Raw genomic sequence first — 14,643 nt, forward strand, 5'->3', positions numbered from 1 at the left:
TTTAATTCTTTTCTCCTATTTCCTTTCTGGGACACTCATCCTCTCTTGTTCTTAAAATGTTTCTATTTCTCTACCCAGAGATATATTTCTCTTATCCTGGGATGAATGACTCACTAGAGAATTGATCATTGAACTTAGGTTTTTTTTGGTTGTTTGTGTATGTGTGTGTGTGTGTGTGTGTGTGTGTGTGTGTAAAATTTTGTGTGTCGTATGGATATTTCTAACTAGAGCAACAATAACTTTTATTCAAGTTAAGAGGGTTAAGAATCACTGCCTCTTGCTTCCTCTAGGTAATCTCTTTCAAACCCATAGCTTCAGCCACCAGCATGATGCAAGTGAGAGCACAAAAGGGTTCAAGTCAGACCAATGTTCATATTCCAGCTTCCCCTTTTAGAAGCTATGTGACTCTGGGCATGCTACTAACCTCTTGGAGACCTGATTTGTTCAACTATAAAATTATGGAAATGACCCTTAATTTGCAGGCTTATTGTAACAGAGGTGTCATTTAGAAAGCTCTTGGTGTCTTATGATAGTCAGTAAGTGGGAGTTATTATGATGCAGTACCAAACATCTTCTATCCTAAAGCACATAAGTTTCTCAATTTGCAAAACTTCTCTGTAATTTTAAAACAGGTATTCCATTTTAGAGTTCGTTCTCCCTGGAGCAATATGCATTACTTGACTCATGCATTATGAATTAACTGACATTGCTAGCACTGATTTGTTAATGCACAACATCTAGGACACACAGCTGTTGAGTGCACTGTCAAGTGCATCTTTTGCACAATTTTTACAAAATTGGAATTGGGCACTTATATAAATTTAATCAGCCTGAGAGATGTTTATAAATTGGCTTCCAGTATTTATCTGGAACAATCAAAATAGTACACTTTAAAGATGTTAGTAAACATGGGAGAAACCAAATTATTCCTTATATGCAATATAATAAAAATTGGCAGGGAAGTAAAAATTGCCTTAGCATTCTTTAAAAAGCATGTGTTTTTAAAACTATGGAAGCTGAGCAGGTGTCTCTCCTCACAAGTGTTCTATACATTTATTGTGTCCTACTAAAATGTTTGTAAAACTTGTCATTTATTTACACCTTGATAGCCCTTCTTGATTCCATGCCAGTTGGTAAAAATACTTGGGAAGTATTATGTTTTAGAAGTTTAGTACGCATTTATAGCCTAAAGCATAAGTTCTTCAAATGAATCCACGAAAGGACACATCTTAATCCCCAAACCCAAATATTTTGGTTTGCAAAATAGCAAAGTTTCTAACAAACTCAGCCTGGTAGGATCCTCATACTATGTGGAGCCAACTTCCTATCATTGAGTGCTTGACTCTGGAACTTTTCTGCCTCTTTCTCTACTCCTAATCTACTCCTAAAAGTGATGTGAGACATACCCTGAAACTGAATTCAAAACCTTTACTTATTGAAATTTGAAGGATAATTTTAATAGTTTTGCAACATTCTTCCAAGTGATTAAAAACGCCCTTAACTGGGAGAAGTTAGAAAATGTAATTCAAAATCACTGGCCTAGACCTTTAAATGAATGAATTTACTATGGAAAACATTTAACAACTTAGTTGAAATTCTGTTAAAGAGTTTTCTGTAGGGAATTAAGTATCATATGATAAATATTTTTACAATCAAGACATGGGACTAGTAAAATTTTGAAAAGTATAGGAAACTCCAAAGATGGAAATAATTACTCATAATTCCACTACCCAGAGATAATTGCCATTTTTGTATACTTTTTTCTCTCTTCACACCTTCCTCTCCTCTCTCCTTCTCTCCCTTCCTTTCTTTCTCTTCTTTCTTCTCTTCATAGAGATAGATTAACAAATATATGTCTGTATGAATACATATGTATACATATGTAAAATTATACCCTAGAAAATATACAATCTGTATTTTATGTACCACAAAATAAGTAAATAAAACATATGAACTTCATAATTGAAATAACAGTGCATTTTCAGTGTTGTATAATAAGGAAACGATCCAGGATATAGTCAGTCAAATATTTTTATCAAAAGATGTAAGCAAAAATGTAAATCAACCTCAGTAGAATGTTAGGCATCCAATAAGTTTTAATGTTGTAAATTAATATATAGAGTCTTTATCTTACTTATATGAAGTATGTGAAACTTTTAATGACAAAAAATGCACATGATAAAATTCTTTACCTTTCTGTTATCATTATGAACGTTTACTCTTAAGAAAAAAAAAAAGAAAACGGAAGACATCTTCCATTTTGAATCAATTTTTATTTTCTTCAATATGTTGAACCCAACAAGACCATCTCTATGTTTGCCCTTGTTTTTTTCTTTATCTCAGTTTTAGAAAAGATATATCCACCAGGTTTGAGCCTATAGCTATTTTTTCCCCTCTGGAGTGGAATATGACTTTTCTTTCCCAGGATTAAAACCACTAGGGATTAAGTAATTTTTAAAAGAAAACCTTAAATCGAAATACTCTTATCTAAGTAGTATTATGTGACTGTGGCTAAGGTAAGAATTATTAATATCTATCCTGTAAGATAACACAACAGGCAATATAAATTATGAATAATATTTATTTCAGTCAAGCGTGTAAGTCCCTGGAAGCATGAACAGTTATAGATATTGAGAGATTATACAGTCTTTGCAAAGTCATTTTTTAATTAATACACATAATCCATAATGCTTTATTTCTTCAATTGCTTTTCTCTGCAGTATATCATTTGCATGTTAATTTGTTTTTTAAATTAAGAGACACTTTTATCTAAATTTGAATTAGTAGAATGACTTGTTGGTATTGGTTTTATAAGCTACTATAAATTGCCATGCTGTATTTGTATAGCATTTTATAATTTACAAAGTATTTTGATATAACATTCTCACATTAATTGGATATGGAGGCTTAATCAAACCAGGGAGTGGTTTTTCTTCAGGGTAGTCGAGCTCTCATGGCTTTTGTTCGGTGGCATTTGTGTAGGTATGTAAATCCTCCACTGAAGCCTCCACAGCCCTCTGTCTTAGTTCCTTCTCTGTTATCTGAGTAAGATTCCTTTGAGGGGATCGACTTGTTCTTTGGCAGGATGTGTTTATTCTGCCATGAATAGAAGTGAAGAAAACTCTTTTGTGAAAGTATATTTTGAAAACATAATCCTGTAATGTAAGAATAGTAGACTTACTAACGATTCTTTAAGGATATTGTAAACCATCGGTGGACTAGTCAAAATATTCTCACCTTTTAGCAATTTAACAATTGTTTCTGAAGCACCTTGTAACTTGGGCATGGAGATACCGGGGATGAAATGTGAACAATTCCACCATATAGTGAGGACGAGTAAGATACCTGTTCCTGGTACTGCAGGCGTAGAACGTATCTGTTCCACTTAGTGGCACAGACCGTAGATCAAACTGCAATTGGGTTAAGGAATCCCATTGAGATGGCTTTATGCTAGGATCTATTGGTCCTTAAAACATCCTGCCATCAGGACAATCCTGTTGCTACTCAGAGTTCCTATGATGTCACTAATGCTTTACCTGGATGCCTACTTCAGACACTATTTTCCCCTGAAAAGAAAAATAAACTTGACATCTGAATGTGTGGATTTGAGACTTTTCAAGAGATCATGAAATCATAATAATCATCTTCCAATCATCTTTTTTTAGACAGTAAGGGTTCCAAAATGCAACTCGTAGAAATTATTATTTTGAAGTATTTTCTGGCAATTCAAGAGAATGAAATGAATCTGAATCTGAGGGTACTAAACGTGGCAGCAAGCTTGAGAGGTTTAAGGATAAACTTGTAAGTTATTAAAGTATTTTCTCTCTAATTACCTTGAAGCAGATGTAGCACCTTTTAAAGTTGCAAAAACCATACTATATTCCCTCAAGTTTTTGCAAAATGAGAGAGTTTTTATTGCAAAATGTATCACAGTAAAGATGTATGTAAGTCTGATATATGTGGGTCTGTTATCCTAATTAGTGTTTCAAAAGTAAGATTGTACTTTAAAAGTACAAACTTGTGTGCTTATCTGTGCATGTGTTAATGGGAAAATGGCATTTTTCCTGTCTGAAAAGGAATGACACAGATTTACTATCCATAAAAAAATATCATGTAGTGAAACTAATTGCCTCAGTGAGAAATCTAAATGACTTTGTCGATTTAGAGAAGGATGTTAGCACTTTTTGGCAGCTGTAATTGTGATAACAGCCTAACTAGGAATGGTTAATATTGCTCTTTAATTGCCTAAAGTAACAATACATAGTCGAGTGATATGTCATCTCATTTATCATGCTCCATTGTGGTTTACTTGACTCACAGAACTTTCAACTTGCTTTGAACACTTTTCTGTCAAGCATCAGCTACTGGCTGATTGTTTTCCACCATGCTGTTCTGATTACCACTTTTTAAAGTCACTCCTCTGGCTGTTTCTTTTCCTTCACGCTGGTGCCTGAGCCGCCTGGAGGGCATTGCATTGAGCTGTTGACATACAGTAAATCAGTGATTCACAGCACCCAGCATTCTCCACCTTTACGTCTATTTTTCAAACTTTAGTATTTCTGTGATTTAACCCTTGGAATGGCTCTTGATTATACTAGATTTGAGTTTTCATTTCTAGAAACAGTTTGGTGATTTGCTCGGGAAAAAGGTCCTTTTCAGGAATTACAGTTTTAAAATTTCAATCTAAGTTGTATTTTGTGAGTCTTAGTCACAATTACAACTATTCGTTGAGAGTATATTTTAGAAAACTGAGAAAAACTTTCACAGTTGATTACTAATAAAGTTCCCCACCCATAAATTAGAATAGACTAGAAAAACCCACGAATGAATGCAAATCCTTGGATTTCTCAATGAACTATTCAGAAGCAACTTAAAGAAATTCTGAGATGTTTCTTTTGGCTATTTGTCTGTAAAGTCTTTATGCCCAATGTCCTCAATCATAAGGGAGTTTCTGAGATGCTCTTCACTTTTGAGCTCTTATCCAATGTCTTTCTATGTTGTGCACTCCCATGGAGGAAGCCGGCACTGCCATGGCCACGGAAACTTGCCCTCTGATCACTTTCTCATTTTTCTGGATAGTTCTATTGTAATGACTACAAGACTCCAGCTACTGGACCGTCTCCTGACAAGTTTTCTTGATGTTTTCTAGGGAATAGTTGTCACATCACACTGATTGAGAAGATTTGATGTAGACAGTCCTGGAATCTTGTGTAACATTTGTAAGGTTTGCATTGTGTAATCCATGTTTTAGGGAGAGTTATCAAACTTACCATGTTATATGCATCATTTTCAGGAAAGCCTGTCTACCAACTCACTTCTATCCCTCTTTTTCATGCTCTCCACCCTACACACACACATACATGTATGCACACATGCACACCATAGACATTTGAAATTCATTATCATACATTAGATATGTGTCTGAGTTTCCTGGTACTATATGATTTTTAATGTTTATGTAAAAGTCAACTTTTTAAAAAATGTTTACTTTTTGAGAAAAAGAGAGAGAAATAGAGAGAGAGTGTGTGAGTGATGAGGAAGGACAAAAAATGAGGAGAGAGAGAATCCCAAGCAAGCTCCATGCTGACAATGCAGAGCTCAATGTGGGGCTTGATCCCACAATCAGTGAGATCATGACCTGAGCTAAAATCAAGTCAGATGCTTAACTGATTGAGCCACCCAGGCACCCCAAAGCCAACTGTTTAATTTTACTGTCATTTATTGTTTGTTTTCACTACCACTAATGTAAAATCCAAAACACAATGAATATTTGTATATAGTAACATATAAATGTATGCATATGTTGCATTAAAATCATTTGTTCAGTGTAATGGCAGAAATGCCACATTTTAAAAATAGACAGGAGGGCACTTGTGGGGATGAGCACTGGATGTTATATGGAAACCAGACAATAAACTATTTGTAAAATAAATAAATAAATAAAAATTTAAAAAATGAATAAATAAAAAATAAAAATAGACAGGAGGGGCGCCTGGGTGGCTTAGTTGGTTAAGCGTCCGACTTCAGCTCAGGTCATGATCTCATGGTTCGTGGGTTTGAGCCCCGCTTTGGGCTCTGTGCTGACAGCTCAGAGCCTGGAGCCTGTTTCAGGTTCTCTGTCTCCCTCTCTCTCTGCCCCTCCCCCACTCATGCTCTGTCTCTCTGTTGCAAAAATAAATAAAACAAAAAAATTAAAAAAAATAAAAGCAGACAGGAAAAGTCTCATCTGCAGAACAATCTCTGCAGTTATGCTAAGCGATACTCTTTTGAAAAAATTATTTTTGATTTTAGACATTCCTACCTTTAGTTTTCCAAAAAAAATGTAGAAGACACATATATTCTGAAATTCTTTAAAAGGTGCATGTTCACATTTCTGAGTTTGCATTAGTTGAAAATGTCAGAAAGGTCAGAAAAGTAAAGCATCCAGAGAAACCGAGTGCAGGTGAGAGTGAGCACGTATTGTAATTTCATCCATTACATGGATCTAGGAAGATCTACATGTAGGTTGAGAGCCCTGCCTTTGTAGGTTCCCCACCTTTAGGGTTGTCTGTTACCCTCTTGAAACTTGGCTGACCTGGTTTGGATACAAGTATCAGTTAACAGGCTGAGTTCCTGCCAGTCCTAAGTCTGCACCTAGAAGCAGAGATTCACACTGTGCTTTGAAGTCCAGGAGTGGTTGGGAGATTTAGAGCATCCGCACACTTGAAGAGTGCTCTGATACCATTGTTGATCTGAGCAAAGCTGCATACAATGGCAAGTTTAAACTTGCTGAAAGGCAGAATGACCTGGTGGAAAATGCATGAACATTGGAATCAGATTTGAGTTTAAATTCTGGCTTCTCCACCTATAGGCTGTGTGACTGTTAACTTATTTCTGTGACCCTCAGTTTCTTCATTTGTAAAATGCCGCACAATTATAAGGAATAAATGGAATAACATATCCGAAAGTGCCTGGTTCTCAGAAAGGAATAAATGAATGTTATTCTTTTTTCCCTCTCCACCACTATGGTGCAGGAGTGGGTGAGTAACATCCACTGTAACTGGTTTAGCTCCCTTCTCTGGTTTGATTCGATAAAACCTGGCTAACCACATCTTCAGACAAAGCTCTTGAAAATCATCTGTTTTATCCCCAGTTAGCGAACAAGTACCTAGAGAAATTCCAAGCCTGGAGAGGGGATGAAAGAGAGGGAAAGAGAGAAAGAGGGAGCGAAAGGGAGAATGTTCTCGGAACATGCTTTTCTGTATTGATATCCAGCGGCATAGAACTGGCACAATGAGATTGTACATTATTAATTTAGTTTTAAGGATTCCCTAACTCTATGTGTACTTTTTATTTCATCCCATCTTACATGAAACCCAATTAGAGATTTTAAGAAGGTGATGTAGAGGGCACCTGGGTGGCTCAGTTGGTTAAGTGTCCGACTTCGGCTCAGGTCCGATCTCACAGTTCGTGGGTTCGAGCCCTGTGTCGGGCTCTGTGCTGACAGCTCAGAGCCTGGAGCTTGCTTCAGATTCTATATCTCCCTCTCTCTCTGACCCTCCTCTGCTCACAGTATCTCTCTCTCTCTCACAGAAAAAGAAAAAAAAATTTTAATAAAAATATAAGAAGTGACGTGTAATCAATACTTTTATTCACAGTTGATTTTAGAAGGTTTTATAGTCATGCTGCTTTGAAATTTTTATCAGCTTAAACAACAAGAAAGTGACATTCAAATTGAATCAGATTGTCCAGTGGTTCCATGATCTGTTGACTGAGTGAAGAGTTATGACGTACTTTAACTGAGACTAAGACCCCTCATATTCTTTCATAATGCCCTTAGGTTGGATTATACAGAGTAAAAGATTGGTGTTTATTTTTAAAATTGACTTAAAGTATTATTGAAACAATGAGAAATCCAAAGATTTAGGGAATTCTAAAACTAAAAATATCTGCCTCTTTTTTTCTTATCACTGTGCTCTTTGAACATGTAGCTCATAGTAATAGTCTGGGCTAGAAGGCCTTCTCTTTAAGTACCCCATTCATTATGATAATGTAGTTCATCTTTTACCTTCCTTTTCTCCAATTCTAGAGCATACTAAAGCCCTTAGTCATTTTGGAATTAACATATAACAGACCATAATAGCAAGATTTTAGATAAATAACATACAATAAAAATATTAAGATACAATATGATTTTTTAAAACTACAAACTAAAATTTGTAAGTGGTTAGGTATTAAAATATTTTGAAAAGATTTTCTGAACTAGTTTAAGTTTGGGTTGTGAAAACAGTCACTTTAAAAAAAAATTTTGTAATTGTTTTCCCTTTTTCTTTTTTTCTTTTCAATTTCAGGGTCAACCTGGTCCTCAGGTAAGTGAATTCTTTCCTAACAAATTAATTTCAATTTAGGATTTCCTCAGTGTGGAGATTTTTCTGCAATTCATTTCAAAGGCTATTAAAAAAGCTATGAACCAGTAATCATGACACCACTCAGTAGACCAAATATTTCCCAGGAGTAAAGCTCTGGGGCCTCTCCAGGCTTGTGTGAGCCACGTCAGCTGTTGGACCAGATGGCAAGTTTAACAATGTACTATCATACAAAGCAAAACTCTTAACTGATCTGAAACAGTGCCACAGGACTTTAATGTAAGATAAAATGACTCAGTAAATGTTGGGTATGAACTGGTTTGCATTAGGTACTGATTAATCATGTACTAATAATGTTGCTGTAAATCCACACAGACTCTGATTATTTAGACTATGATCATACCAGCTACTTTTGATTCATTACAGACAGATATTGAGTTCGATCTACATTTTCAATATAAACCAACTGCTGAAGACATGATTTATATTTAAATGTGCATGCAGTCAACAGAAAATCTTCTGAGCTATAAATCATATTGGAGAAAATGAGGAAATTTTAGGAAGGGGAGGAATGTGTAGGAAGATGAAAGTACAAAAGAAGGGAGTTGTCAGAAATAAAGAATCAGTAAAAAACAACAAACCCGATATTAATACTGACTGGGTCTGTAGGAAGCTATTGAGAAGGGAATGGTCATTACCAATGTTTTACCTTTAACACCATAATACCCATAAGTAACAAAGCTACTTCTTGAGTTCCTCTTACAACTCTTTGCCTTTGATATGTCAAATGTTATTTCTGCCTTAGATTGTTTTGTAAATAAACAGTTTTCATGATATCTTTGTTAGTCAATATCCAAATTGTTTATTGTGGGTTAGTTCTCATATTAGACCATGAGAGTATTATTTATAGTTTTTATGAGCTCTGTGTTTAAGGAATGTCTAGCAAAGCAAACAACAAACCCCACGTACTTCAGTAGAGTGGTCCATTCTGTAATATCTTCATAAAAAAACTTCGCCATGTAGTTAATTTATGTTCATATCGGAGAATAATCTCAATATTTGTGATTTCCATTCTTAATTTTCTAAGTTAGCTCAATTATTGGCAGGAAAACACCCCAGGAAAGAAAGTTGTAGCTTATTTCCTAAATTTGAAACTACTACATTATAATGGGATGAAGACAAAGTAAAAGGTGTTTTGCATGCTTTATTTTATTTAATGCTGGAACAGCCCTGGAAAGTACTATTTTACATGTGTGTATATATATCATGGTTTATTTTATTTAATGCTACAACAGCCCTGGATAGTGCTGTTTTACTTGTGTGTGTGTGTTTGTGTTATACACACACATATACATACATATATGTAGTGTATACATATATACATACATACACACACACTCACACAGAATCAGAAGAGATACATGACTTACCTGGGGTGACACCGTAAAACTGGAGAGAGAAGTTAAGTGTGTCTGTAAAAGCCTCATATCCCTGTAGCACTCAGCTCTCAAGAGAAGACTAAAAGGTAAGCTAACTGAGAATCAAAGAAGTTGGAGTGCTGGTTTTGAGGTTATTATAATCTTTAACATATTTTAAGTATTAACAAGACCTCTGTCTTAGCCTGGATCACCTCTACCTACCCTAAAGCAGTCTTTTAGATAAGGATTTGGGTATAAGTAATTTATTTGGGAGACAATCCCAGGAAGCATTGTGAAGGAGAGGGGAAATGACACAGGAGAGGCAAGATGACCAGAAACAGATGTATTACTGAGGAAGCTGTGGGAGACTGTAGAGCTTGCCTCAGAATTGCCCACTGAAAGGCCAGGAAATTGATGTATTTTTCCACTAATTTCTCTTCCTTCACTGTTGAGAATCGTGGCTGAGTGTTAACTCCTTGGCCCTTCTGGCCTGTCCCAGAAGGTCAGGACGCTCCAGCTGCTAGAGGAATGCAGGAAGCCTTAGAGATGCGTGAGTCCTATATCCTTGCACTGCTTTGGAGGAAGACAGTGGTGAGGGTTGGCACCAATATCTGGTACAACAAAGAGTTGCTACAAGTGTGAGAGTCCTATAGACAAAACAAAGAGAGGAAAATTCAGATACGGGTGTGAGGACTTGGATTATTGGACAAAAAGACAGCATTGAAAGCATATTAGTTCATGACATGTTAAAGAAAATAGCTATCAGAAGAAGATGATAATCATAATAAATCTCGAGTGTGCAGCCACAGTTAATGAGCAGACGAAAGATGATAAACCAGTGCAGGAAGCCAGGAATGGGGAGAACACTGTGGATCACTGTAACCAAGACTTTTTTTTTTTTTTTTTTTTTTGACAGAGGGAGAGTTAGTGTGAGTGGGGTAGTGGGGCAGAGGGAGAGAGAGAGAATCTTAAGCATACTCCACACTGAGCCTGGAGCCTGATGTGGGGTTTGATCCCACCACCTTGAGATCATTACCTTTACCCTAGATATATATATATATACCCTATATATACATATGTATATATATATATATACACCTTAAATCAAGTCGGATCCTTAACTGACTGAGCCAATCAGGTATCCCCAAGATTTGAAAATATGTCAGGACACTTAAAAAAGTAAAGTCTGTCTAACTGCTTATACTTGAAAATTTTGGAAACTTTCAAGGAGGATAAAATTGGCATTTTTAAATGGTGACCTGTTCTATTCTTCATTCATCTTGGCTATCGGTTTGCCTTTAGTGGACACTCAAATCACATGATCATTTTGTTCAAAATGTCTCCCTCTTGACACAGCAAAAGGAAAGCCATGGATTTAGGAAGAATAGGTATGAGGAGAAATGTAAAGCCAGGAAATAGCTCACATTGTCTTTTCATGGTAGAAGAAATAAGCAAAGAGTTTTGTTGCTATGTCTCCAAGGACAAGTCTGACTTACCTCTTAACTCTACATCATTATCATAACAATTTTCAAAAGAAACTTCCAAGTTTAGATTTTAAATTAAGTAACTCTTAATGAAGTTTTTCATTTAGTGCTTAATGATTATTAAATTTGCTCTGAGATTTTTATAAATTATGGATGTATTTTTATACACTGGCTCCTTTCCATCTGTATTTTTATTTTCCCTGTTACCTGTTGTAATGTATTACTTTCCCAGCCTCTAATCTACTCTTGGGAAATTTCTTCTGCAAAAAGTAGATATTAAATAGGCTTTTATGTCCAAGAGCAAGTTTTACCTATCTAAAAATATGAACACTTAAAAATGATGTAGTAAATGGGATTATCAATATGTGCAACAGAGTTACAGTATTTTATACAATTATATCTTACATTACCATCTTACCATGAATCCACTTTTTCCTTGAGTAAACTTATATAAACTATACACTAACTCTGTTAAATACATATCTGTATTTATTATGTACATTATTTATAATAATGTACATACAGTGAGTAAACAAGCAATGTACATTTAAAACCTAAACTAGGAAATTTTTAAATGGGTTTTTAAATGGTTGAAAGGTTTCTTCAATTGGTTGGATTTCTCTTGAAATGTTCATGTTCTGTTTTTTTGACTAACTATAAATAATTTTATTTACATACAGTATATACAATGTGTACAGGAACTTATAATTTGGGATATGGGAGCCTGGCTGGCTCAGTCAGATCTAAATGTCTGACTTTGGCTTAGGTCATGATCTCATGGTTCATGAGTTCAAGGCCCGCATAGGGCTCTCTGCCGTCAGCACAGAGCCTGCTTCTGATCCTCTGTTGCCCCCTCTCTCTGCCCCTTCCCCACTGTCTCTCTCAAAAATAAGTAAGCTTTCAAACAATAAATTGGGGTATGTTTTTTTTTTTTCCTTCATCTTTGGTGACTTAAAATGATAACCATCTCTTTTCTTGAAATATCTACTTCTTTAATTTCCTTTATTTGATAAGATGTATGAGCTAAAATTCTCCATAATGTATTTTTATTATATATATTACACACTACACGTATATACTACACACATTAGTTGTATTGAACATATATATTAAGCACATTAGTTGTGTTTATATATATATTTCAATACAACTAATGTGCCTGCATTCCTTCCTTGCTAATTCTGCTCCTCCCTTACTCCTGTGTCTTCTAAGCTATGGGGAAAAGGAAGAGCATAAACATTGCAAAACTTTTTATTCACCTTCTCTTCCCATCTCCTTTTACAATTAGTTAAGGGAGGAACAGGAAGAAAAAAGTTTGCTACCTCAACAAGATTTCTCCAAACAAGTTCCCTTAACTAGTCCTCAGGTCCAAGTTTCCGACCCACTCTGAGTCATAACTGTGTCACTCAGGGATGACCCTTAGCTGGACTATCTACTCCACTGAAAATTCATACCCCCTCTGACTGGGTAGTGTCGTGAGAGGTACATTTCTAAAATCCCAAATCCCAACTTATGGTGGATTTTCCATTAAGACATTATTACTTATACTGTTTCTGTTGTACAATAAGAATTTTTTTTAGTGCATTAGCAATAGGCTTTTGGGGATTGAGCTGGGAAAATAAACCATATTTTATTAGGATTCCTGTGGGAAGATACAATCAGATTTCCAAACAACCAACTTCCAAAAGAAGAGCTGTCAATGTTTGAGTTGAGAGATTGCACCTCCTTTAAAGTTTACTAACATACTTGGACAGAATTATAATTGGCAACTTGTTGTTCATGTGCAAATGTTTATGTCAGTAGAGTGTTCTGCATAGGTTGAACATTCCTGCGTCATATTATTCACAGTATTATTCAGTGCAATACTCTTCCTTAGAGAGTGAGAGGCTCTATTTTGCTTTTTCGGTATCATGCATTCTTTAGTAAGGACTTCCAGATTACAAAGGTTTTATTTGTAGACTGATGGTAAAAAGGAAGAATGTCTATTATTCAGGGAGTTCTTCTGATCATCTTCCTAAAGCTGAAGACGGCTTAGTTGGATTTAGCTTAGGTTGTTGAAAAATTACAAAGACTAGAAAGATAAATTGCCGTGAACCCTGTTGCAGTGAGAGTATGAAACTAAATACAAAAGGCCTTAGGGAAGAGAGGTGAGTCCTTTGCATTTACCTAAATGGGTGAGCAAATGGTTTTTCACATGGGAAATGAGATGGTGAAAGGATATTAGAAAGGAGAAAAAAGGCAATTCTAGCATCTGTAGTTAAGATGGGAAAAGAGGCAGGGAAACGAATGGAGAGGATGCTGCTGTGAATCCACTGTATCAAAGGAAATCAAATCTTGGAGACGTAAAAGAATGGGATAGAGTAAATAGTGGCACAGAGACTGGGGGAAAATGGCTGGGTAAGAAGAGAAAAAAAATAATAATGACAAGTGACAAGAGTTACATAAAGGAAGAAAGGAGGAAAGGAAACTCGAAAAAAGATGAGTTTTTGTATTTCAAATTAGAGGTCATGAGAATTATTTGGGAGGTGAGGCAGAATTAATTTATTGAAATACTGATCATCCTACTATTTGTTCCTTCATTCATATGAACATAGTATAAGTCAATACCTCACATATTTACTTAGCTCCTTTGTACAAGGCATAGCAATAAGGCTGTGGAATTGTGGTGAACAAGATAGAGCCAGTCTCTGTTCTCTTGATAGTTCTATTAATATTCATAGTCAAGGAGAATGTTGAAGATCTGTCGATTCTCACAGACCCACCATTCCGAGGATGAGTTCAACCCCACCTGCAAGTCATGCCCTGCACCTGTACGTCCGGTAATCCCCAGGTGTAGTGGGGACCTTAAACGTGAGGCATTTAAGAAGACTGTTTTCCAAAATGCAAGTGTCCCATTGCTCTAAGTGTGATCCTGATGCCAAGCATTAATTCTAATAATTATGTTTCTGCCCAGATTCAGACATTCCTGTTCTGATAACTGAATCCTTTCCTGACTCCCCATGCCTACATTCACTCTCTACATGACTCTCTTCATGCCAGGCCCTCGTCTCTACTACTAGATATGAGAGTCATTGTGCTCATGCTCTATGCACCCTTGGTAATGGCTCCCAGAACAATGAAATCTCTCTAGCTCATTGCCTACCTAATGGAATTCCACATTTCTATATCTTTTGATCCTGACTTCCCCATTGCCATTCTGCACACTGGGAGGACATGACTGTTGCTTGCCTGACCAAGCATTGCTGCAAGGGAAGTGAGTCCGAAAACTGAGCACTTAGCTTTTTCCTGTCTCTATAGTGGAGATATCAAGAGTTGGGGTGGAGCATAGATAGCATAATTAGCCCACATATGTCTGCCAGAGAAAGTTTTTCCATCATGATTCTGATGATGTCATTC

The 14,643-nt window shown here is 36.0% G+C and overlaps 1 protein-coding gene across 2 annotated transcripts in view; it reads left to right on the forward strand.

The window, feature by feature from the left end:
• Positions 1-14,643, forward strand: part of COL25A1 (collagen type XXV alpha 1 chain) — a 455,910-nt gene that overhangs the window by 274,147 nt on the left and 167,120 nt on the right. For both annotated transcript variants that reach the window (XM_039238752.1, XM_039238753.1), the window contains exon 5: positions 8,331-8,348. In XM_039238752.1, the coding sequence (XP_039094683.1) occupies positions 8,331-8,348 (18 nt within the window). The remainder of the gene's footprint in view (positions 1-8,330; positions 8,349-14,643) is intronic.

Source organism: Hyaena hyaena, unplaced genomic scaffold, assembly GCF_003009895.1.
Source record: "Hyaena hyaena isolate Hyena2069 unplaced genomic scaffold, ASM300989v1 scaffold_146, whole genome shotgun sequence".
In the NCBI taxonomy this organism is placed as follows: domain Eukaryota; kingdom Metazoa; phylum Chordata; class Mammalia; order Carnivora; family Hyaenidae; genus Hyaena; species Hyaena hyaena.